Source organism: Lynx rufus, unplaced genomic scaffold, assembly GCF_022079265.1.
Source record: "Lynx rufus isolate CCGP_SWC_20201006 ecotype Redwood Valley unplaced genomic scaffold, mLynRuf1.p SCAF_2, whole genome shotgun sequence".
NCBI classification, from domain to species: domain Eukaryota; kingdom Metazoa; phylum Chordata; class Mammalia; order Carnivora; family Felidae; genus Lynx; species Lynx rufus.
Window position 1 is genome coordinate 70,672,493 of NW_025814834.1, and position 23,771 is coordinate 70,696,263.

The window sequence follows — 23,771 nt, forward strand, 5'->3', positions numbered from 1 at the left end:
TCAAGATAAGTGTATACCAGTTTTTAAAGCCATTTTCCATTTATTTAAAAGAATTTTTTTTTGAAGTTTATTTTTCAGAGACAGAGAGGGACAGGGCGTGAATGGTGAGGGGCAGAGAAAGGAGACACAGAATCTGAAGCAGGCTCCAGGCAAGGAGCTGTCAGCATACAGCCAGACACAGGGCTCGAACCATAGACACGGAGATCATGAACTCAGTCGAAGTTGGCTGCTTAACCGACTGAGCTACCCAGAGGCCTCAAGCCATTTCTCATTTATAAAGCCACCGTGGATTAATTAAATTGAGCTCTGGGGAGGGGAAAGGAATTAATCTTCCACCTTAGGGAAGGAAGAGGTGACAAAAACAGAAGTTTTACCTGGAAGAAACAGTTCTTAAAACATTTTCCTAGAGTGGAATTTTGATCATAATCTTTAGCTCATCCCTAAAAAGCTTGTTTTCTTGTTTCTTTTCTTTTTTTTTCTTTTTTTTTTTCTTTTTGGCTGAGTCAGACATTATAGGTGTTACTTTGCAGTGTTAAATATTGAACTAAGCTGTTTCTCTGTTTACTTTCCTCTCCAAATATGCAGATGCAAACGTGGTGGGTTAGGGGGAGGGACTGACACTTTAAAAATGAAAAAGAGAATAGTGTTCCAATGAGTCTTGCAGGGGCTTTCCCAATTAGAGAATGTAACAGTGGCTCCTATGAGGTATCTGTCAGGCTGGAATAGTTCCCACTGTTCACTGGGCAAGAAAGTGACAATCAGTAATGCAGTGTGTGCTTTTGATTTCCAAAAGCGTAAGTGGGAAAGTGGGAGCTTATCTTTGGGATCTGAAGTTAGAATAAAAGCCCAGAGGGAACATGCAGTCCCAGCACCTGAATCACAAAGGATCCTAGCACCTCTCTCATCGCACCTGACTCCTAACCTAGCAAGCTCCTTCACATTAAAAAAAAAAAAAAAAAAAAAAAAAAAAGCTTTTTAGTGGCTCCTTTTAGGACAGCAATTGCTATTTCTTTTGTCTTAAAACCCATATGACTATAACATACTTCGTGTTGATCAGGAAAATTGTAGTCAAAGTACCTTGGTTGGAAAATAGCGGCTGGTCTTGAACTGCTTCAGGGTGGCTGACAGAGTAACTGTGGAAAAGAACAGGATCACTGACCAAAACAGAACATCTGGGACATATGGGTGATCATGGCCACAGGCTCGTCCAACATATTCTCCATGCAACGATTTGCATTCCTGCCAGAGGAAGTAAAACAAATGGAGCAAATAAGGGGAAAAAAGGACACATTTCTTTCAGAAAACTAACATCTTAAGATCAATCTCAATGATTGAACAGAGTAAGCTTCATGAATTCTATTTGAATAGGTAGTGAGCAATTTTAGAGACTTAGATTATGTTAAAATTGAACACGAACTGCTTACAACATTTTTTGCTTTTTAAAAATTAAATTTAAATCTACAAAACTAATTGACTACCAATCAATGTATATTTAACCTAATCTCCACGAAGTTCCTAACACTAGATTTATTGAAAGTATGACAGGCTTGATGAGTGGTAACTAAGGTGAACACCATGCCAAACCATTTAAATATATGATCTTAATTGATTTCTACATCCACCCTATAAAATAGGGAGATGTCATTATTTCTATTTATGTCTGAGGAATCTGAGACATAGAGAAATTAAGTAATTTGCCATGGCCTCACTGCTGCTGGGTAGCAGAGCTTTGAGACAAACATGGTGCCTGTGGTGGGAATATTATTGCACAGTGAAGAAGAACAGTGATTTTGTAGAATTATCTAGTCCAAAAGCTACCAAGAAAAATGAGAAAGGCAACAAGAAAACTATGATATATTGCTACTTAAAATAAAATTGGGAGTCAAAGATGGAGCTCAAAATTAGGTTACAGAACAAAAGAGAAAGACTTACTATGTGAATAAGGCAAAGTTCATATTTATTATGACTTGTCCTTGATCCAATATTGTTTTTTTCCTGGTATGTATTTTTATAAGCCCCTGAAGGATCATTCTAATTACTACCTTAGCCAGGAGGTGGCAGCAAAGTCAAAAAAATTTCTTTTCTCCAAGAAAAACAGCATTTTGAAAATTAATAATTTGAATTGAAATAAAAAATTATTTTAAACTCATTTTGATTTATCTTATTTTATATTAAAGATCCTATTACTGAAGTATTTTTTTTTCCAACACAGAGAAAATAGTGCTTTACGTGATCCAGTGACCTTATTGGTACTTGAGATATTCTGGACCTACACAGAAATTGAATTGGACCAGGGCACAGAAAGATCTTAGAGAAAAATATGGACTGAGGACTGATCAGCAGCATACTCTGCCCAGTCCAGAGTCTGGACTCCTTGTATAGCAGAAAATGAATACCTTTAAAAGATTTTGGAATAGGTCACAGATAATCACATTTTCCAAAAACAAACCGACAGCCAATAAAATCTATTTGGGACAGCTACCCCTAAGGCTAGAATTCTTGAGAAATATTGTTAGCTTACCTTATAATTATTTTTAAAAAATTGTGTCCCCTTTTCTAATTTAGCTGCAAATATCTTCCTTGCTAGCTAAAGTTGAAATTCTAATTATCCATATTAAGCTAATACAGAGCACAATAATTTGGATAATTAAAAGACCAAAGAAACCACACCCTCCCCGCCTTACTTATGGTTTTAATTTTCCTTCTGTCAAAACTCTTAAAAAATACACAAAGTACCAAAAGTGAATCGTTGCATTTTTAGTCTCTTCTCTTGCTCCTCTCCAGAGATGCTGGTAGAGCAATTATTAAGCAAAGTCATGATTACACAGAATGGCTAAATACAAACAGGAGCTAGGAGATGAGTTGCAAACACATCATCTATAGATTTGTGGCCATCTTCAGTCTTTTGTGCCAATATAAAGTCTTCTGAATATTCCTTGGACTTGGCTGGGTCTTCTTCTCAACTCTTAAGAACATAGATGCCATTTAAAGGAGCATTCAGTGCTCATATAATCTATAATAAATTGCCAATAGCTTGCCTTGTTACTTTAATTCAAAGCAAATTTGAAAAGGGTGGGGTTTTTTTCTTCCTTTGTAGAGGGCAGTATGCTATTTAAAAATAAAAATCGTGACCTACAAAATTCTACATTAATTTTCTGGTTTATACTAACTACACCCCAAACACAAACACACACACACATGAACCACTTATTTTATTAATAAGAAATTAAAGTTGGCATTATCATCTTCCTCCTTATATACATACAAGCTAAATATGTAATTCTAGCACTGAGACAATTCTTAGCCAATTTTTAGTCAATTGCTCGTGAATATTTTAAACCTTGCCTAGGAATGACTGATTTTGAGATACTGTTAATATATATGTATATTATCATATACATATATATATACATATATATATATATATATATATATATATATGAAACCTACATATCCTAACTTGCCATAAAAGACCTGAGTTAAACATTATACATGATAGCCAAGATATGAAAATAACCTATATGTCTGTGGATGGATAAATGGATGAAGAAAATGTGGTATAAATATACAGTGGAATATCATTCACCCTTAAAAAAGAAGGAAATCCTGTCATTTGCAAAAAACATGGATGAACCTGAAAGAGACTATGCTAAGTGAAATAAGCCAGACATGGAATGACAAATACTTTATGACTTTGCTTATATATGGAATCTAAAAAGTCAACCTCATAGAAGCAAAGAGTAGAGTGGTGATTACCAAGGACTATGGGGGATGAAGAAAGGAAAATAGGGAAATATTGGTCAGAGGGTCTAAAGCTTCAGTTGTGTGGGATGAATAAATTCTGAAGATCTAATATATAACATGGTGAATATGATTAATAATACTGTATCATATAGTTCAAAATTGCTAGGACAGTAGACCTTAATAATTCTCACCAAAGGGAAATAAAAAGGAAAAGAAAAAAAAAAAAGAAAAAGGAAAAGAAAAGAAAAGAAAAGAAAAGAAAAGAAAAGAAAAGAAAAGAAAAGAAAAGAAAAGAAAAAAGGTAACTATGTCAGGAGACAAGTATGTTAACCAGCTTAATTGTGGTTATCCTTTCACAATGTATACGTATATGAACACATCATGTTGTACATTTCAAATAGATACAATTTTTATTTGTCAAACATACCTCAATAAAGCTGAAAAACAAAATGAACCAAAATAAAACACTTGCATTAAGTAGTAAATTTGTGACATGGAACTACTTTTCAAAACAATCATTGAGGGGCGCCTGGGTGGCTCAGCCAGTTAAGCGTCCGACTCCGGCTCAGGTCATGATCTCAGGGTTTGTGAGTGCGAGCCCTGCGTCGGGCTCTGTGCTGACAGCTCGGAGTCTGGAGTCTGCTTTGGATTCTGTGTCTCCTTCTCTCTCTGCCCTTCCCCCACTTGTGCTCTATCTCTATCAAAAATAAATAACTGTAAAAAAAAATTTAAAAAACAATCATTGAATGTTTATTGAATACTTACTATGCATATAGCAGTTTGGGAGAATCAAAGAAAGCTCAAATTCTTCACCCTTGCAGAGTTAGCAAGGCATAAATTACAATTCATGAGATATGTAACAATTCAATAAAAACTTTTCAAATGAATAACGTATAAAGTAAATGTTATATCACTATTTTTATAAGGGGCGCCTGGGTGGCGCAGTCGGTTAAGCGTCCGACTTCAGCCAGGTCACGATCTCGCGGTCCGTGAGTTCGAGCCCCGCGTCAGGCTCTGGGCTGATGGCTCAGAGCCTGGAGCCTGTTTCCGATTCTGTGTCTCCCTCTCTCTCTGCTCCTCCCCCGTTCATGCTCTGTCTCTCTCTGTCCCAAAAATAAATAAACGTTGAAAAAAAAAATTCTAAAAAAAAAAAAAACCAGTTATGATAGCCATTAGCACAGTGTTTTATTAATAAAATGCTTTTGGTGATGCTGGGGATTACACTGAAAAAAAACCCAGCAATTATAATCAAGACAAAAAAATTTAATGGTTTTCATTGACTTAAAAATTACAAGATTTTTTTCATTATATAGCATTCCCTTTGGTGATAAAGGCTATTTCTGGTCAAGATTAGCAATTACCCATTGCAAAAACTGCTTTTAACTAATGAAAAATAATATGAAAATTTCTGCCATAATGTTAAAACCTAGTATAGAACTTTAAAAAAAAAGTGCAAGATTTGCTTTGATTGCAAAATATTTCTTTACTGTACTCTGCTTGACCCTAAAACTTTTAATATCTAAAATTAACTCATTGCCAGCCAGATCAATTGTGCTATGAGTCTCTTAGAAGGTTATTAAGGATTTTCCATTACATAGAATGAATATTATTATTTAACATTAAATTATTAAGAGAATATATATTACACATAGAGTAAATTATCATGTTAAATAATCTAGAGATTAAATTACTGGGTGTCTGTACTGAAGAGGACACCAAGATGAGTACATAAGGGACGCTTTAGATGTAATATCTTTATAGTCTACCAAAGGGAATATAAATGAAGATACACTGCTGACTAGATCAACCACAATCCCATGTCTAAATTCTAAGTAACTGTAGCATTCTTTCTTGTTCAACATTTCTTTTATTGGTCCATTTAAATGGCTCTCCGAAAGGAAACAGTTTGGTAATGTTATTTTTCTAGGGACAAGTAGATGGAACAGAATTAAATGTTAATTGTAACAGAAAAAAAACAAGAATAAGTGAAAGTTTATTCTAGAGAAAATGACTAGTATAAGAAAAAATATAGGTCATAAAATAAATATAGGTCATAAAATATAGGTCAAGATAGAATTTTAAACTGAGTAAGCAATTTGATTTTGATTCTGAAAGAAAACATTTCATGGGGGAAATTTGCAGAACTAGGCAATAGGTCAAATGTTCCTATAGGTATCATACTTAGAGTTTTACAATATTTGAAAAACAAAAAAAATTATTTCTAGGAGCACCTGGGTGGCTCAGTCAGTTAAGCATCTGACTCTTTCTTTCAGCTTAGGTCATGATCTCATGGTTTGTGAGATTGAGCACCCCCCCCCAACCCCCGCTCCCAGTCAGGCTCTACACAGAGCACTCACGGCACAGAACCTGCTTGGAATTCTCTCTTCCTCTCTCTCTGCCCTTCCCCTGCTCATGTATGCGTGCATGCACACACACTCTCTCTCCCTCTCTTTCTCAAAATAAATAAATGAACTTAAAAAAAAAAAGATTTCTATGTTCCACTAACGGGCTCACTTGCTAAAATAGGTGTTTCATGCAATGAATTAGTATTCATATAGTATTATGCTGATGGTTATAATGGAATTTGAGCTTATACAGGTTAGTAAAGTGGCAGGAGCTATGGATTGTAATGTTTGTAACTAGAATAATTCAGATTCTATTTAACATTTAGTAAAAGCAGAACACTCAATTTCTCCAGTTATGATTAGATTGAACAGAAGAATGCAAATACAGATGGAAAAAGAGGTGCACAGACATTATAAGAGATTAGGAAGAAATGAGAAATGCAGCTATGGGGTGGGGGAGGGGCAGAATCACAAAACAGAGGAAAAACAAAATTTTCCTTTCTTTTAAGTACAGGATTTAACCCTGATAGGGAAAAAATCATTGCCATTCCTTTCCTTGAGTGAGAGATAAGAAGAAAATGTAAGTAAGAAAGCCATTCCTGAGGAACGTGCCAGAATTTTGTTAATAGTGATTTTGTTCTTCCTAAGATTTCAATATTTATACTAAAATATTAACAAACATCCCCTCCCCCTCAGCATATTCTGAACAGCTGGACCAGGATTACAGAGTGAAATAAAAGCATTCTGGGTTCTTTACACAGAAGGCCGACTTACTTCTGCCATATGGTTTCATTTAGGTCAACACCACTCTTATTTAATGTGCCTTCAGTTAATCTGGCCATATCATGATTGCTCTTAGAGTAACTCAGGCCTACTAACTATTAGTAAAACTTAATAATGAAGGAAAACCCCAGTTTGCTAATGAAAACCTAAAAACGAAATTAAAATTAACACAAAACTATTACTTGTATAATAGTTATGCATTCAAAATAATTTACCTTAGTGGCAATAATTCATTCAAAATGTCAACAAAAGCCCTTACAGTAGTAAGATCCAATATATGATTTATTTTTCAGTGTTTAACTTACCGACACAGTTAGGTTCTCCCAAATTATGTCAGAAGCAGAAATATTGGACTCCCTCCATTCCTTCAATGTATCATTGCTAGGATTATGCGGTTCTACACAGTTACACCTGAAAAGGCAAAATAAGTGTCTTCTGTGAACTAAGTACCTTTTGTCACTGTACTTGAAACAAATGTGTGATGGATTCTTCTTCTCCAGTTATAACTTTCCTCTATCTGAGAGAAAAGTAGTTAGGTCATCCTAAACTCCAAGACAGAAAGCATGATAGATATATTGTTATCTACATTAGACTACTCTATAGTACTTCCTCAAATGAGAGAGGTCATTTCCTCTCTGTCCCAGTGACAGGAAATCCCTAAATGTATTGGTTAGAACACAAGGCTTCTGGGGGCCTTTGAAACCAGGATGCCTCCTAGCCTTTACCATGACAATTTGCCCCTAAATTGTAAGTCATGTGGTAAAAATGATAAATATCCAAATTATTATATCCAAATTATAAATTACTTATTTTTATTAATATTATATAACCATATCAATTAAAGTTGTAGTTAATTTATATTCTAAAAGTCATTTATAGTTTTACTAATTAGGCTGAAGCAAGTACTCTAGGTATCAAAAAAATCAATCAGTACATGAAAGCTTTTTTAATACCTACTATATAGAAGGTAACATAATGAATGCCAGGTAGGGATAAGAGAAGACAGAAAATGCAAGATTTGGGCATAGTACTGTTATTATGTAATAGAAAACAGTTTTTGACTTCACGATTCTTTATAAGTTTATAAATAAATCAGAAGAAGACACAAGCAAAAATTACCAACAGATTAATGGTCTCAAATGTCAGTTTCAATTTACAAATTGTTTGTTTCCAAAAATTAATTCACAAGCTGACTATTTGTCCTTCAGAAAACAGTTTCTTACAGAAGCATTTTATAAAAATGGTGGTTGGACTCCCAGATTAACCCATATATATATATTGCATAACTTAAAAGTTATTTGGACTGCTGTATTAGTGGTATTAATCAAACTATAGAACCTGACTACCATTACTAATGTTATTTCTGTAGAAAAATATCTTATAGTTTCTACTTGGTAAATCCCTCTGCCTAATTAGACAATAGTCTCTCTTATGTCTTCTACTTCAGACACTTATTCGTTCACTTATTCTTCAAAGAATATCGGGTGTCTATTTATTATTGCAAGAGACTCTACTTGACACACAAAAAGCATGCTTCCTGCTCTCACTAAGGAAGATTAGAAGATTCCTCGGCTGGGCTCACTTGGGGTTGGACCTCTAAGAGGGTAAAGTGTTCCAGTGAGAAAATTGGTGACAAAGGTTTTAAGGGACTGGGATATAGAAGCATTGGCTACTATGGGCAGCTGCAGTGACCCCCATGGTAGCAGAGGGAGAGCTATAGCAAAAGGGAAACAAAGGAGCCTGAGATGCAGTAGTAGACATACATTAACGCAATTTATTTAAAACTATAGGTTACTAAGTCCCAGGCACAGGCTGGCTGTACATAAACCTCTATTCTTTGCTGGCTGCATGGCCATGGGAAGACCACTCAAACACTCTAAATCTTGGTTTCCAACTGAGCAATAAAGTCTTGCTCAGGAGAATCCCAAAGAAAGTCTGGACTAAGAGAAGGGCTCATACTAAGCAAAGAAGTACAGTAAAAGGTAAAGCTGAAGATGTTGAAACTAATTGAGAGTCTGACTATACACTTGATTCCAGATATCCTCCCTCTACAACTATACACTAATACTTCCCTTCTCCAGAAAAGTTATATTTCCCCCCCAACAAAAAAAGGTTAGAGTTTCCCAGAATCTTTAGTCAAGCTGATTAGTAAGGTCTTCTGCTGTACAAAGCCAGTCCATAAGGAGTAGGAGATATGGCTGTTATTTCAAATGTGCCAATCCCATCACAAAGTAATGAGACACATGAAATAGGCCTAAAGAAAAGAAAAAATGAATCTGTAAAAACTCATCTTAAAGAAATAAAGGAATACGAATTACCTGTCATAGAATTAAAATAACCATGATAAGGACTCTCCATGAACTCAAGAAAACAATGAACAAACAAAATGAGAATATCTGCAAAGAGACAGAAAATACTAAAAAGAACCAAACAGAAATTTTGGAGCTAAAAAATATGATGACTAGACTGAAAAATTATCTAGAGCAATTCAACATTAAGCTCAATCCAGCAGAAGACTTAGTGAACTCAAAGATAAGCCATTTGAAATTTCTAGTCAGAAAAAACAGAATGAAAAACAAAATGAAGAAAGCCTAAGAATTATATGAAATACTATTAAGCAGACCAATATATACATTATGGAAGTCCCAGAAGAAAAAGAAAGAGAATAAGGAACAAAAAGCTTACTTAAAGAAAGCTTTCCAAATCTGAAGGGAAACTGACATCCAGATTTAAGAAGCCCATAGAACTTCAATCACAGTGAATTCAAAGAAATCCACACTGAGACACATTATAATTAAACTGTCAAAAGTCAAAGAGATAGAATTCAGAAAGCAGCAAGAGAAAAGCAATTCACGTGTAAGAGAACCTCCATAAGACTTTCAGTGGATTTTTCAGCAAGAACTTTGTAGAAGGGAGTAGGATGATATAGTCAAAGTGCTGAAAGGGAATCTATCAACCAAGAATGCTATGTCTGGCAAAACTGTTCTTCAAAAATGAAGGAGAGATAAAAATGTTCCAGAACTGGGGGCAGGGGAGTGGGGTGGGGGAAAGTTGAGGGAGTTCATCACCACTAGACCTACTTTGCAAAAATGGTAAAGGAAATTCTTCAGTGTGAAGCAAACAGACCCTGAAAAGCAACACAAAAGTATATGAAAGTATACAGACACAAAAGATTACTGTAATGGAGGGGTGTCAAAAATCGCTTTTAAACTTTATTTATTTCGAGAGAGGCAGTGAGAGAGAGAGGAGGAGGGGTGCAAGGAGAGGGAGAAGGAGAGAGAATCCCAAGCAGGCTCCACATTAAGTGAGGAGCCTGACACAAGTCTTGAACCCACGAGCCATGAGATCATGACCTGAGCCTAAGTCCAACACCCAACTGACTGAGCCACCCATGTGCCCCCCAAATCACTTTTAATCCTGATCTAAAAGTTAAAGAACAAAAGACTAAAAAATCACCTATTTTACCCATCCTCCCATCCACCTACCCTCTGGTAACCATTAGTGTGTTCTCTATAGTTAAGAATCTGCTTCTTGGTTTCTCTCTCTCTCTCTCTCTCTCTCGTTTCCCCTTTGCTCATTTGTTTTTTTTCTTAAGTTCTCAACACCTCACTTTAAACAATGCATAGCATCCTGACAGAAGAGAAATAAGGAAACAGAAGACTTAAACAACACTATAGACCAAATGAACCTAACAGCGTATATAGAATATTTCAGCCAACAGCAGCAGAATACAGTTTTCTCAAGTACATACAAAATATGCTCCAGAACAGATCACATGTTATGTCACAAAGCTACGCCTAACAAATTTAAAAAGACTGAAATCATACTAAATATATTTTCCAACCACAATGTAATAAAACCAGAAAACAGTAAGAGAAAGAAAACCAGAAAATTCAAATACATGGAAATGAAACAACATACTCTTGAACAATGAATGAATCAAAGAAGATATCAAAAGAAAAGTTAGGAAATATCTTGATACAAATGAAAATGAAAATACAATATAATGAAACTTATGGTATACAGCAAAAGCAGTATTGAGAAGGAAGTTTATAGCAGTAAATGCCTACATTAAAAATGAGGACAAATCTCAAACAACCTAACTTTAAATCACAAGGAACTAGAAAAAGAAGAACAGACTAAGCCTAAAGTTAGCAGAGGAAAGGAAATAATAAAAATCAGAGCAGAAATAAATGAAAGGGATTAGAAAAATAGAAAAGATCAATGAAACAGAGTTTGTGTTATGAAAAGATCAATGAAAGTGACAAATTTTTAACTAGACTAAGGCAAAAAATAGAGAAGACTCAAGACTGGAAATGAAGGAGGAGGCATTAAAACTGATGGCTCTGAAATTAAAAGCTATTAAGAGATTACTATGAGCAATTATATATCAACAAATTGGATAACCTAGAAGAAATGGACAAATTCCTAGAAACAGGCAATCTACCAAAACAGAATCATGAAGAAATAGAAATTGTGGACAGACCTATAACTCGTAAGGAGACTGATTCAGTAATAAAAAATCTCCCAACAAAGAAAAGCCCATGACCAGATGGCTTCACTGGTGAATTCTACCAAACATTTAGAGAAGAAGTGATGTTAATCCTTTTCAAACTCTTTCACAAAGCTGGCAAAGAAGGAGCGCTTCTAAGTTCATTTTATGAGGTCAGCATTACCCTGACACCAATGCCAGGAAAACATTCTATAAGACAAGAAAACTGTAAGGCCATATCTCTGATGTATATTTAAGCAAAAATCCCCAATAAAATACCAGCAAACCAAATTCAACAGTACATTAAAAGGATCATACATCATGAGCAAGTGAAATTTATCCTTGGATTGCAAGGGTGGTTCAACATAGAGACATTCATCAGTATGATATACCACATTAATAGAATAAAATATAAAAATCATATGATCATCTTATTAAATGCATAAAAGGCACTTGACAAACTCAACATCTTTTCATGATAAAAACACTCGTCAAAGAAGTAATAAATGAATTAAGCAATATTGCAGGATAAAAAATCAACATAAAAAATTCAGTTGAGTTTCTATAAACTAACAATCCATAAAGAAAATGAAGAAAACAATTGTATTTACAACAGCTTCAAAAAGAATAAAATACTTAGGAAAACATGTAACTAAAAGCATGAAAGATCTGCACTTAAAACTACAAAACACTGCTGAAAGAAATTAAAGACATGAATGAAATCATGTCTATCTAATCATAAAAATGTATCCATGTATTCATAGATCAGAAGACTTAATGTTGTTCAGATGTCCATATTACCTACCCAGTGATCTACAAATTCAATAAAATCCCTATCAAAATACTAATGGCATTTTTTAAAGAAATATAAAAATATAATCCTAAAATTCATATGGAACCACAAAAGACCCTGAACAGGTAAAACAATCTTGAGAAAAAAAGAATAAAGTTGGAAGTCTTACACTTCTTCATTTCAAAACACATTACAAAGCTAGAATAATCAAACAGTATGATACTGGCATGAAGACAGATATATAGACCAACAGAACTGAATAGAGACCCTAGAAATAAATCCTCATTTATGCAAGCAAAAGATCTTCAGTAAGGATGGCAAAACTACAAATGGGGAAAGGATAGTCTCTTCAAAAAATGGTGCTGGGAAAACTGGATATCCACATACAAAAGAATGAAACTGGACCTTTATCATACACTGTATATAAAAACCAATTCAGGGGCGCCTGGGTGGCGCAGTCGGTTAAGCATCCGACTTCAGCCAGGTCACGATCTTGCGGTCCGTGAGTTCGAGCCCCGCGTCGGGCTCTGGGCTGATGGCTCAGAGCCTGGAGCCTGTTTCCGATTCTGTGTCTCCCTCTCTCTCTGCCCCTCCCCCGTTCATGCTCTGTCTCTCTCTGTCCCAAAAATAAATAAACGTTGAAAAAAAATTTTTTTTTTAAAAACCAATTCAAAATAGAGAAAGACTTAAAAATAAGACCTGAGACTATAAAATTTCTAGAAGAAAACAGGGGGAAAGCTTTATGACTTTGGCATTAGCAATGATTTCTTGAATGTAACACCAAAATCACAGGCAACAAAACCAAAAATATTCAGTGGACTATATCAACCTAAAAAGCTTCTACATATCAAAGGAAACAACAGAAAGAACAAACTATGGAATGGGAGAAAATGTTTACAAACTGTATTTGATGAGGTGTTAATATCCAAAATATATAAAGAGTTCCTATAACTCAATTGCAATAAAATAACCTGATTAAAAATGGGCAAAAGACTTGAATAGACATTTCTTCAAAGAAAACCTACAAATGGCCAACAGCTACATAAAAAAAAATATTCAACATCACTAATAATCAGGGAAATGCAAATCAAAACTACAATGAAGTATCACCTCACACCTGTTAGGATGACCATGATAAACAAAATCAACAAAACAAGAGGGAAGAACAGGTGTTGGTGGGGAAATTGGAACCCTTGTGCACTGCTGTCAGGAATGTAAATTGTGCAGCCACTACAGAAAATAGTATGTAGGTTCCTCAAAAAATTAAAAATAGAACTACCATATAATCCAGCAACCCCATTTCTGAGTATTTATACAAAAGAGTTGAAGCCAGGATCAGGATAATGAAGATATATTTGCATTCCCATATTCATTGCAGCATTGTTCATAATAGAGGTAGAAATAATCTAAATGTCCACCTACAGATGAATAGATACATAAAATGTGGTATACACACATAATGGAATATTATTCAGCCATTGAAAAAAGAAGGAAATCCTGTCATATGCTACAACATGGATAAACACTGAAAAAAATATGCTAAGTGGCTTATTAGCCAGTCAGAGTAGAACAAATACCTTATGATTCCAGTTATTTGAGGTACCTAAAGTAGTGAAACTTATAGAAACAAAGTAGAATAGTGGTTTTTAGGGGTGGAGGAGGGGAAAATGGGGAATTGTTCAATGGATACAGAGTTTTAGTCAAGCAATATGAAAATGTTTAGAGATCTGCTATGTAACATCTGCTGTACTGTATACTTAAAATTTTAATAAAGAGCCAATAGGATAGAATTACTGAATTCTTGGAAAAGATTGAAGACATTGAAGCACAGAAGGCAGGAGAAAAAGAAGGCAGTCAGCAATTCCAAGAAAGATACAAGGTTTTACAAGAAAAGCATATTCCAAAGAGGAAGAAACTAAAACATGGAATGATTTTGAGCAGCTCATGAAATGTTAAAAAGGAGAATTCATTTGACCACGATGTTAAGAACATTGCTGGTTTTGATTCTTCACTATACTGTATATTTATTGTTTTTGTGGTTGTTGTAGGGCTTGCCACATACATCCAGCTATTGGGCTCCACTAATTGCTGGCTAATTGCTCTATTGTTTTTGACAATAACCTTGGCATAAATTGCTCTGGTGATCTGATCCTATTAAATTGTAGCTCCTCTGCCGTTGAGGTCATTGTTTGAAGTTTTTCTGATCCTGGAAGGGCTCTTCTTAACTGTCTCACCCCCTGGTTCTCTCTGGTACACTAGCTAGCCTATTGTTCAATCTGTATCTCTCATACAGCTACCTACCACGTCTTAACTGCTTTCCACCAAAACTTCTATTATTTTTGAGAGCATGTTTAGGCTCCGCTTCAAAGAAAACCAATCTCTTTGGAGAGAATTTTGGGGCTCCCCTTGGGTAAAATCTCTGAGATTTGACTCCAGAGCTGGATGCAAGGACAATGGTATGCTTTTTAATGACTGGTTCCTTTGCTTTAGGAACAGGGAGCTAGGCAGGGGCAGCAGTCAGAGTCTATGTCTGAGGTAGAACCTCCACCCTTTGGGTGGGGTCTGGGTGAATGAAAGGAGTCCTAAACTCCTAGATGCACAGACTTAGCATTTAGCTTCCATAACACATGCAGAAGTGGGGGTGGAATAATAAATTCTGGCAACGTATTCTTCTTGAGAAGATACCACTGTCCTCCTCTGGGAGCTAGGAGGAGAAGGAACCCTATGTTCTTGGCTAAACTTGCCTAGAGTGAAGCCTCTGTCATACTGAGCCAGGATCAGAGTAAGGAGAAAGCAGGTTGTGTCTCAGTGCTGAAGACTTGATGTTCTTACCAAGATTTAATAGATTTTCTTTAATTAATGTTTCTTTATTGGGGTGCCTGTGTATCTCAGGTGGTTAAGTGTCTGACTTCAGTCCAGATTGTGATCTCATGGTTTGTGGTTTCAAGCCCCATGTCAGGCTCTGTGCTGACAGTTCAGAGCCTAGAGCCTGCTTCAGACTCTGTGTCTCACTCTCTCTCTGTCCCTCCCCGACTCGCACTCTGTCTTTGTCTCTCTAAAAATGAATAGGGGGCTCCTGGGTGGCTCAGTTGGTTAAGCCACTGACTTCAGCTGAGCTCATGAACCCAGTTTGTGAGTTCGAGCCCCACATCAGGCTCTGTGCTGACAGCTCAGAGCCTGGAGCTTACTTCAGATTCTGTGTCTCCCTCTCTCTCTGCCCCTGGTCTGCTCATGCTCTATGTCTCTCTGTCTCTCAATAATAAAGAAAAATTTTTAAAAAAATGAATAAATATTTAAAAATAAATAAGTGTTTCTTTATTTGCTGTATGCTCTTAAGACAATTTCCACAGACTTTCCATTATTTTTTTTAATTTTATTTTAGAGAGACAGGGCACACAAGGGGGGAGAGGAGCAGAGGGAGAGAGAGGGCTCAGCATGGAGCCCAACATGGGGCTTGATCCTATAATCCTGGGATCATGACCTAAACCAAAATCAAAAGTCAGACCTCAACTGACTGAGACACCCTGGCACCCCCATTGTTGCTTTTTAAAATGTTGTTCACAGGTATGGTTATTTCACCACAGAGAGGGTGTTCAGAGATCCTTATGCCATCATTCTGGAAGTATGTATTCAGAACATTGTATTAATGCCCTAGGAGTCATGATACTAGAGCCATAGAGAAGGAAATGAAATTATTGCATACTACTTGGCTCCAGTGTGAACAATATATGGAAACAACCTAAATGCCCATCAACAGATGAATGGATAAAGATGTGGAACATACACACAATGGGATATTCAGTCATAAAAAAGAATGAGCTCTTGCCATTTACAATAACAAGGATGGACAAGGATATTATTTACAATAACAAGGATATAGTGCTAAGTCAGACAAAGAAAATGCCATATGATTTCACTCATGTTAGGAATTAAGAAACAAAACAAACAAACAAAAGAGAACAACAACAACAAAACAGACTCTTGAATGAAGAGAACAAACTGGTGGTTGCCAAAGTGGGAGGTGGGTGGGGGATGGGTGAAAACGATAAATGGGGATGAAGAATACACTTATCAGGACGGGCACTGAGAAATGTATAGAACTGCTGAATCATATTGTATACCTAAAACTAATATAATACTGTATGTTAATTATACTTCAATTAAAAATTTAAAAATAGAAATAACTCAATCCAGTAATTCCACTAGTAGGTATTTACCCAAAGAGAATGAAAACACTAAACTGAAAAGATGTATGCACCCCTGTGTTTACTGCAGCATGATTTATAATAGCCAAGATATGGAAGCAACTTCAGGTCCATCAACAGCCCAGGGGTTTCCAGGTGGTCTGTTCTAAAATATAAGCGTTGATTTTATAAGGGTGATTTGCCAGCTTTGCTGAAGGCACAGATTAGTTAGTATTTTTTCTTCTCCTTTTCTTAATGCCACCTACCATTCTTAAGAACAATAAATAATGTTGTTGCCTTAGTTCTGAGTAGAAAGAAAATTAAAGCCTCCATTTGGAAATACTGAGCTGGATCTTGACTCATCCCTTTCAACCTATTTGACCTCAGAAAATCACACAACCTCTTTGGGTTTCTATGAACTCATCACACATCAAATCTAGTTATAAAAATTGTGCAGGGTTGTGTTGAGGCTTGAAAGATGTACCATAATATATGTAAAGCTGCCAGCACTATTCCTAGAATTTAGTACTCAATACAAAGTAGTTATCATTATATAAGTTTTCTATGTTGGTTATAAAGTACTTTGATATAATATTAAACCTACAAATCACTCCTATGACTAGAAGGACAGGTATCTTTGCCATTATTTAAAAGTGAGAAATTAGTGGTGCCTTGGTGGCTTAGTTGATTAAGCATCCAACTCTTCATTTTGGCTCTGGTCATGATCTCATGGTTCGATTTGTGAAACTGAGCCCCAGGTAGGGCTCTGGGCTAACAGCCTGTTTGGGATTCTCTCTCATTCTCTCTCTCTCTCTCTCTCTCTCTCTCTCTCTCTCTCTCAAAATAAATAAATAAATAAACATTTAAAAAATAAAAATGACAAACTAAAGTTCTGCAGGCTTCTACCAAGAAAAGGATCTAATAGGGCACAGGATTTCTGGTCTGTACTTCTTCTACAAATGGAGCTAGCCCTAGGGCACCTGGATGGCTCAGTTGGTTAAGTCTCTGACTTTGGCTCAGGTCATGATCTCACAGTTCATGAGTTTGAGCCCTGTGTCAGGCTCTGTGCTGACAGCTTAGAGCTTGGAGCCTGCTGTGGATTCTGTGTCTCCCTTTCTCTTTCTGCCCCTCCCCCACTCACTCTCTGTCTCTCTGTCTCTCTCTCTCATTCAAAAATAAATATTAAAAAAAAATGGAGCCAGTCCATTGAAAGTCGTGGTGGGCAAAGGGAGCTTCTTTTACTTACCATTGTCTTATTTCCAGTCGAAATTTATTCTGTTCCAGAGCCAGATAGCTAAGGATATTCTGGAACCATGGATATTGGCCCCAAGGATATATATTTTACTATTTCAAGAAAGACCAGGTAGGTTAGGGGATGACAAGGTATAGCATTAATCCATAAATTAACATATTTATAACTATGCCCACAGTTATACTTAGAAAACAAATAGGTACCAACAACTTCATTTTTCTAAAAACTCTTATTATATAAGTATGGTAAGAAATTTTGTAAAAAGGACAGGTATCTGCAAGTCTTTTTTCTCTGCATAAATTGTTAGAACTTGAAAAAAATGTAAAAAAATAAACTTTTAAATGGTTAGGTCTAGGGGCTCCAAACTTGTGAGGAAAGAGATATATTTCATATTCCTGAAATTGTTTGGCTCTCTGGAAATGGTTCTGAGAACAAAGTAAAGGGAAGGCACTGAGGGAGGAACAAAAATACTACCTGCCTTTTCCCTGCCCCGTTCCCCAATCTCCTATGGGATTCCCAGCTAACTAAGCATGTGGGAGTAAGGAAGTCAATGGCCTGGAGAGCTACTCAGAGATCTGCCAGGTAAAACTTCAAGGTCTTCCTGATAGATGGTATCCAAACCGTTGATCAGGGATCCCTAACTTAGGGCCATGTGAACATGTACCTGGATTTAGAAACTGACATATGTGCCCTAAAGTCTTCTTTTTAGAATCATTTTTTTAAAAAAGTATTTAATCTGCTACAGAGGTTAATTATATTTGCCTAGGTAATATATAAGCTATGATTCAGGTTTCATCTGAACATGCAGAAGAATTGCCTCAAATCCTTACCAAGCCTTGTCATAAATTCAAATAATAACATAGATGACTATGGCATAGTAATACTGCTGAAATGAAAACTCTTAATATTCATTAGGAGCAATAGTCTCTTTCTTGTTAAAGTAAATTAGTATTATATTGTCTGAATTTGTTATAGCAAGTGGCAAACGTTCTACTTTTTAGGTAGCTAACAATTAGAATTCTCCATGTTGGTCATTCTGCTAATTTACCTCAAGAGAACAAAAGGGTCCAACACCATATAGTTTAATAGGAAATGATCTGAATACTCTGAAAATTTGGTGAAAGTAAATTTATATATGATAAAGGGAAACCAAACTGGAAAATAAAGAATACACGGCAAGTTTCTTGCAGAAGTAACGTAACAAGGGAGAAAGGTAGCACTACAACAGATGAATGGATACATCTATGTATAAATGTGTGTGTATACATACACAGATATGCTTTCTCCAGCTACCATATATTATGATGCATGTAGATATGGTATGCATATAGCTACACTTGCATGGCAGGAGACACTTTGTTTCCTACTTTAATAGTTTGATTTCTACATTTTGTAGATGGAGGAAATGGAGTGGTAACTTATTCAAGGCCATACTGATTAGATTTGAATCCAGGTCCGCTTGACTCTGACCTCTGCTCGTTTAGCTACAGTATGTTTCCTCCAGCTGTTAACTTTGTGCCATTTTCATCAGCACAGCCAAGAAAGTGAGATGGCTCCAGAATAAATTAAGTAATCTATACCACACTGTATGCCAGGTATCACACCTCCATTCAGTATGCTTGCCCTGTGCACCATTCCCTCAGGGTTACGGTCTCTGTTTTCCAAAGTGAGTAGACTGTGTTAGTGAGGACAGTGGCATAATGTATTACTCCATTCCATTGTTCTTTCCTGTGCCTGCACCTCTCATGTTTGAAATCTCAGCAGTCCGTTCTCAGAGGCTGCACGCTGGTATAGGAAGTCTAAAAAAGCTATCTGTATGAACCCTTAAGAGTTCAAAGAAGGCTCTGGAAACTAAGATTTTATGCTCTTAAATTTCAAAAGCAGATATTTCAGATAAATAAATCAAGATAAAATGAGAAAACATCTCACTTTCCTGTTATTCACCTGTACTAATGAACTTAATCCAAATAATTCTAATTCAAAACTCCCAAAAGAAAAGAAAAAGAAAGAAAAGAAAACTAGAGACAGCAAATGTGAAGAGATGAAATATGAGTTTGGAATAAGCTCTGTTGTTAATTTCATCCCAAATAATTTTTAGTAACTCTGGCCATAGATGGAAGGATTAATGAAAAAAAAAATTCTTCAGGTGCATAAATGGCCGGGTGCCTAGGACACTGGACTTTGGATTCTCCAGCCCGAATTCCTGTTTCATTCAATTCCACGCATTTAGTTGAGTGACCTCAGACAAGTTGCTTAACCTCTATGTTGTCTTCTTAAAGTGGGGATAAGGATAGCAACCACATGGGGGTATTATGAAGGTAAAATGAGTTAATTTAGGTAAAAGCAGCTAGAAGAGGGTCCAGCATAAGCAAATCTTAACTAGGTATGAGGTATCATCACTGTTATTGTTATACAATTGTCACTACGACCAGCTCATAGACTGGGATGTTCAACAATCCAAAGGCAAGAGAATGACGGTATCTGCACTTTTTTACATTTTTTAAAACACCACTTATAAAATGCCAATAATTTTGACTGGTGGTATTAGATTGTTTGGCTTAAAATATACTCTTCACCAAACACATCCTCTACTTACTCTGCCCAAAACAAAGCATGTGCTCTATGCCATCTTATTTATATAAATGGCTACAGAGTGATTAGATAAACATTATAATTAAATGCCCTCATCCAGAAGTCTTTGCTTTTGTTTCAGGGCTAATGGAGGTGATCAGTCTTCCTTACATGGGAAGAGCCTGTGGCTGTCTTCTGGAAAACATAATTTGGTAGAACTCCCTTCAACATTATTACTAATTTTAGTTTCTAGGTTGCAGATGCTCTCCCTTTGCCTTTGTAGTTATTATTAGTACCTTCCTGTGTGTGCTGAACAATAATGTTTGTGATTCATTTTTTTGAAGTCTCTTTATTGACTAAATTAGCCCCCAGTGTGCTATATAGTAAGTTAAGTATTGATTTAAGGCATAAAATCAGAGAAACTATGATCTATCTGCAGAAGTCAAACACATTTTTATGCCTGTTCTTTTTTCTTTTTCAAAAAGTATTTTGAATTACAAAAATAATAAAATCACACTACAGAATATTTACAGAATAAAAAATGAAAAAGAAGTCTCTCATATTATTTCCACCAGTTATGGTAGTTTTTTTTTAACATATTTCTTTTAGTTCTTCTTACGTATATTTTCAACATATTTATAAGCATACAATGTCTTTAATCTTTTTTATATAACACTATAATGAAATCATTTCCCACATTGCTACATTACTCTTCATAATTATAATTTTTAGTGGATGTGACATAGTTTACTTACTCATTCATTATTACTAACCATTAAATCTGTTTCTATTAAGATGACTATTTAAATAACACAGTGATAAGTCTTTTCTGAACATTTATTTCCACATTTTGGAATTTGTTCTTAGAAGAGATTGTCTAAGTGCTTATACTTATCTCTCTAGGAAGTCATTTAAACTTATAGCTATATCATGAAAAAAATAGCTTTTCAAAAATATGCAGAATAACTCCCTAAAACACCAGAACTACTAGCTAATACTAAAAATGTAAATACTCTCTCCATTAAATTCTTAAACTTTTTCTCATCTGAATTTCATTTCCACTCAAATAGCAACGTCTTCTCCTTGGCCTCTAAGTACATAACTTTGGAAGTATTTCTCACTCTCATGACATTCTGCACCTTTATGTGTTAGCATTTACGTCAGCTGTAATTAAGCACTTATTTGTGTAATGTTTAATGTCTAACTTTTTCAATAGATAATATGCTACATAAGAGCAGAGACCCCATCTATGCTGTCATTTTTACATCCCAATGTCTAGCACATAGCAGGCAATGTTGCTTATTCATTCATTCATTTAATGGTTTAAAATTATTTTGTGCTGAGTACTTTGCTAAGTGCTATGGGGAAATACATAGAAATATATGACAGTCCTTGCCTTTTAGGAGTTGTAATAATAATAATAATCCTTTACTATTATTATTATTTTAATATATTGTAGGAGAAAGTTCGTGGGCTTTAAAACTGGATAGATTTGAATTTGACTCTCATTTACCATTTATTGGCTATATGATATTGGGCAAATATTATATTTTATTATTAGTCTGTTGAAGCCTCATATTGATCATCTGTAAAGCAGGGTTCATACTTATTCTACAGGTTATTGTGAGGTGAAGTTGTGTATAAAAAGTTTTGTTATAGCTCATATAAATTAGAAAGTATTTCATAATTTTTTTGTTGAGTGAATGAATAAAGTCCTGCCAATTTGGATTTGCTTCCTTCCCCTTCCCCTCCCCCCATCCACTTTATTCACTTTCTTCCCATTACCATTGTCTGAGTCAATAGTCAGAAGTTAAACATTTCACACCTAGGTTATTGATCCTTTCTCTACTTTATATTATCACCTTCTAATCTATTATCACATAATTCTTCCCAGAGCTTTGTCATCATCCCCAAGTTTTTACCATATAAAACTTATTACAACACTTAAGGATCCATGCCAACTGGTCCCAGGAGTCCATTCTGTCTACCTTAGGGCCCTTGACTTTAATTATGACATGCTCATGTGGAACTTACAACAAAGAAAGAGAAAAACATAGACATGCTATATATAATAAACTCAAGGGTTTCTTCCATGAATATTTGTTCTATGAATATTTCCCAACTTCCCAGAGTAGTTTGTTACTTCTTCCTCCAGGATTTTATACACATATCTAGTATAAATACTGCGCTAAGCTGCAATTATTTGAGTATGCATTGCCTCTAGCTCCCTTCTCATTCATTGATTCAACAAATACTTGATGTGCAGCACAATGTACAAAGGGCATCTGTAGGCTCTTCTTGATAATCACTGAGCTCCTTGAGAGTGGAGACCACATCTTGCTTATTTTCATACTACCAGCACTAACACAATACAGAGAAGACGAATGGGCACTGAAGGAATGAGAAGAGAATGTGTGACGAAAATGGAAAATCTACTTATTATACCTTAAAAGTTTTGCTCTATTCTACCTTTATAGGTTGCTCTTTTCCTGAAGTGGGAAGTCAATTTGGTTATGGGGAACTGATTTGATGAGCACCACCTGGCCCTAATTAGCTAATCCTATAACTTGCCATAGGATGAATTTCCCAGACTCCAGTTGAACACTTTGAAATATACAGAGAAAACAAGGCTTTCTTTCTCATAATCTTATCTCCTTTATCCCAAATATTATAGGTTTCATAGGCATCCTTCCAGATCTCTTATTTCCTATATATTTAAAATATACTTCCTATGCATTTTTGAGAGTTAAAACATTGTCTCTAGAAGGCTGCTCTCAGGGGCTTACCTAAGGCCACAAAACAAGATATTGGTGCAGATTTCTATCCCCAAACTTTTAAGCCAAGTTGTTATCAAGCTTCTTAAAAATAACAAGCTGATGTAGGGCTTCAACACGATGTAGTAAAACTCATCTCTAGCCAAGATTTTTTTTTCCCTCCTTGTCAAATGCCTATTTATGGATAATAGAAATAAGTACTTTATGTTCTAATAAGCTCTAAAATAAGAATCCATTTTACCTCCATTATTCAAATATTTACGTTTCTTATCCCTCTATTTTTATATTTTTTTACTCCTGCTAGAAATTAAAAACTGCTTGAAGGTAATATAAAAAGACCTAAATACAATACAAATTTATCCAAATCTTCTATATTCTAAATATTAATCATAAAAATTACTTTGGCAAACCAGTGGCCTATAATGTAGTACAGCATCAACAGGGTTCAACTAGATGTTAGATGGCTAAGGTTTTAGCCCCAGTTCTTCCACTTGGGTCAGCCATAAACCCTTCTGAGCCTCTGCTTTTGGGTTTTTTTTTCTTGTTTCAAGTTTTTTTTAGCCCTCAAAATAGGTAATATTCATTCAACACTTACTCATTTATGCAACAAATATTGGGTATCTACTTTGTGCCAGGAACTGATTCAGACATCAGAAAAGCAGGGATCAAAACAGACTAAATTCCCTCCCCTCATGGACCATTTACTCTAGGAATGGAACAGACAATAAATTAGATTGACAGGCAAAGGTACCACTCTAAATAAGCACAAAACTACATGTTGGTGAGGATGTAGATCAATGGGAACTCTCATACATTGCCGGTGAGAATGAAAA

The 23,771-nt window shown here is 35.5% G+C and overlaps 1 protein-coding gene across 3 annotated transcripts in view; it reads right to left on the reverse strand.

Moving 5' to 3' along the window:
• SLC4A10 (solute carrier family 4 member 10) overlaps positions 1-23,771 on the reverse strand; it is a 208,353-nt gene that overhangs the window by 38,453 nt on the left and 146,129 nt on the right. For all 3 annotated transcript variants that reach the window (XM_047083717.1, XM_047083716.1, XM_047083719.1), the window contains 2 exons: positions 7,178-7,283; positions 1,078-1,239 (listed from right to left, as the gene is read on the reverse strand). In XM_047083717.1, coding sequence (XP_046939673.1) covers positions 1,078-1,239; positions 7,178-7,283 — 268 coding nt within the window. The remainder of the gene's footprint in view (positions 1-1,077; positions 1,240-7,177; positions 7,284-23,771) is intronic.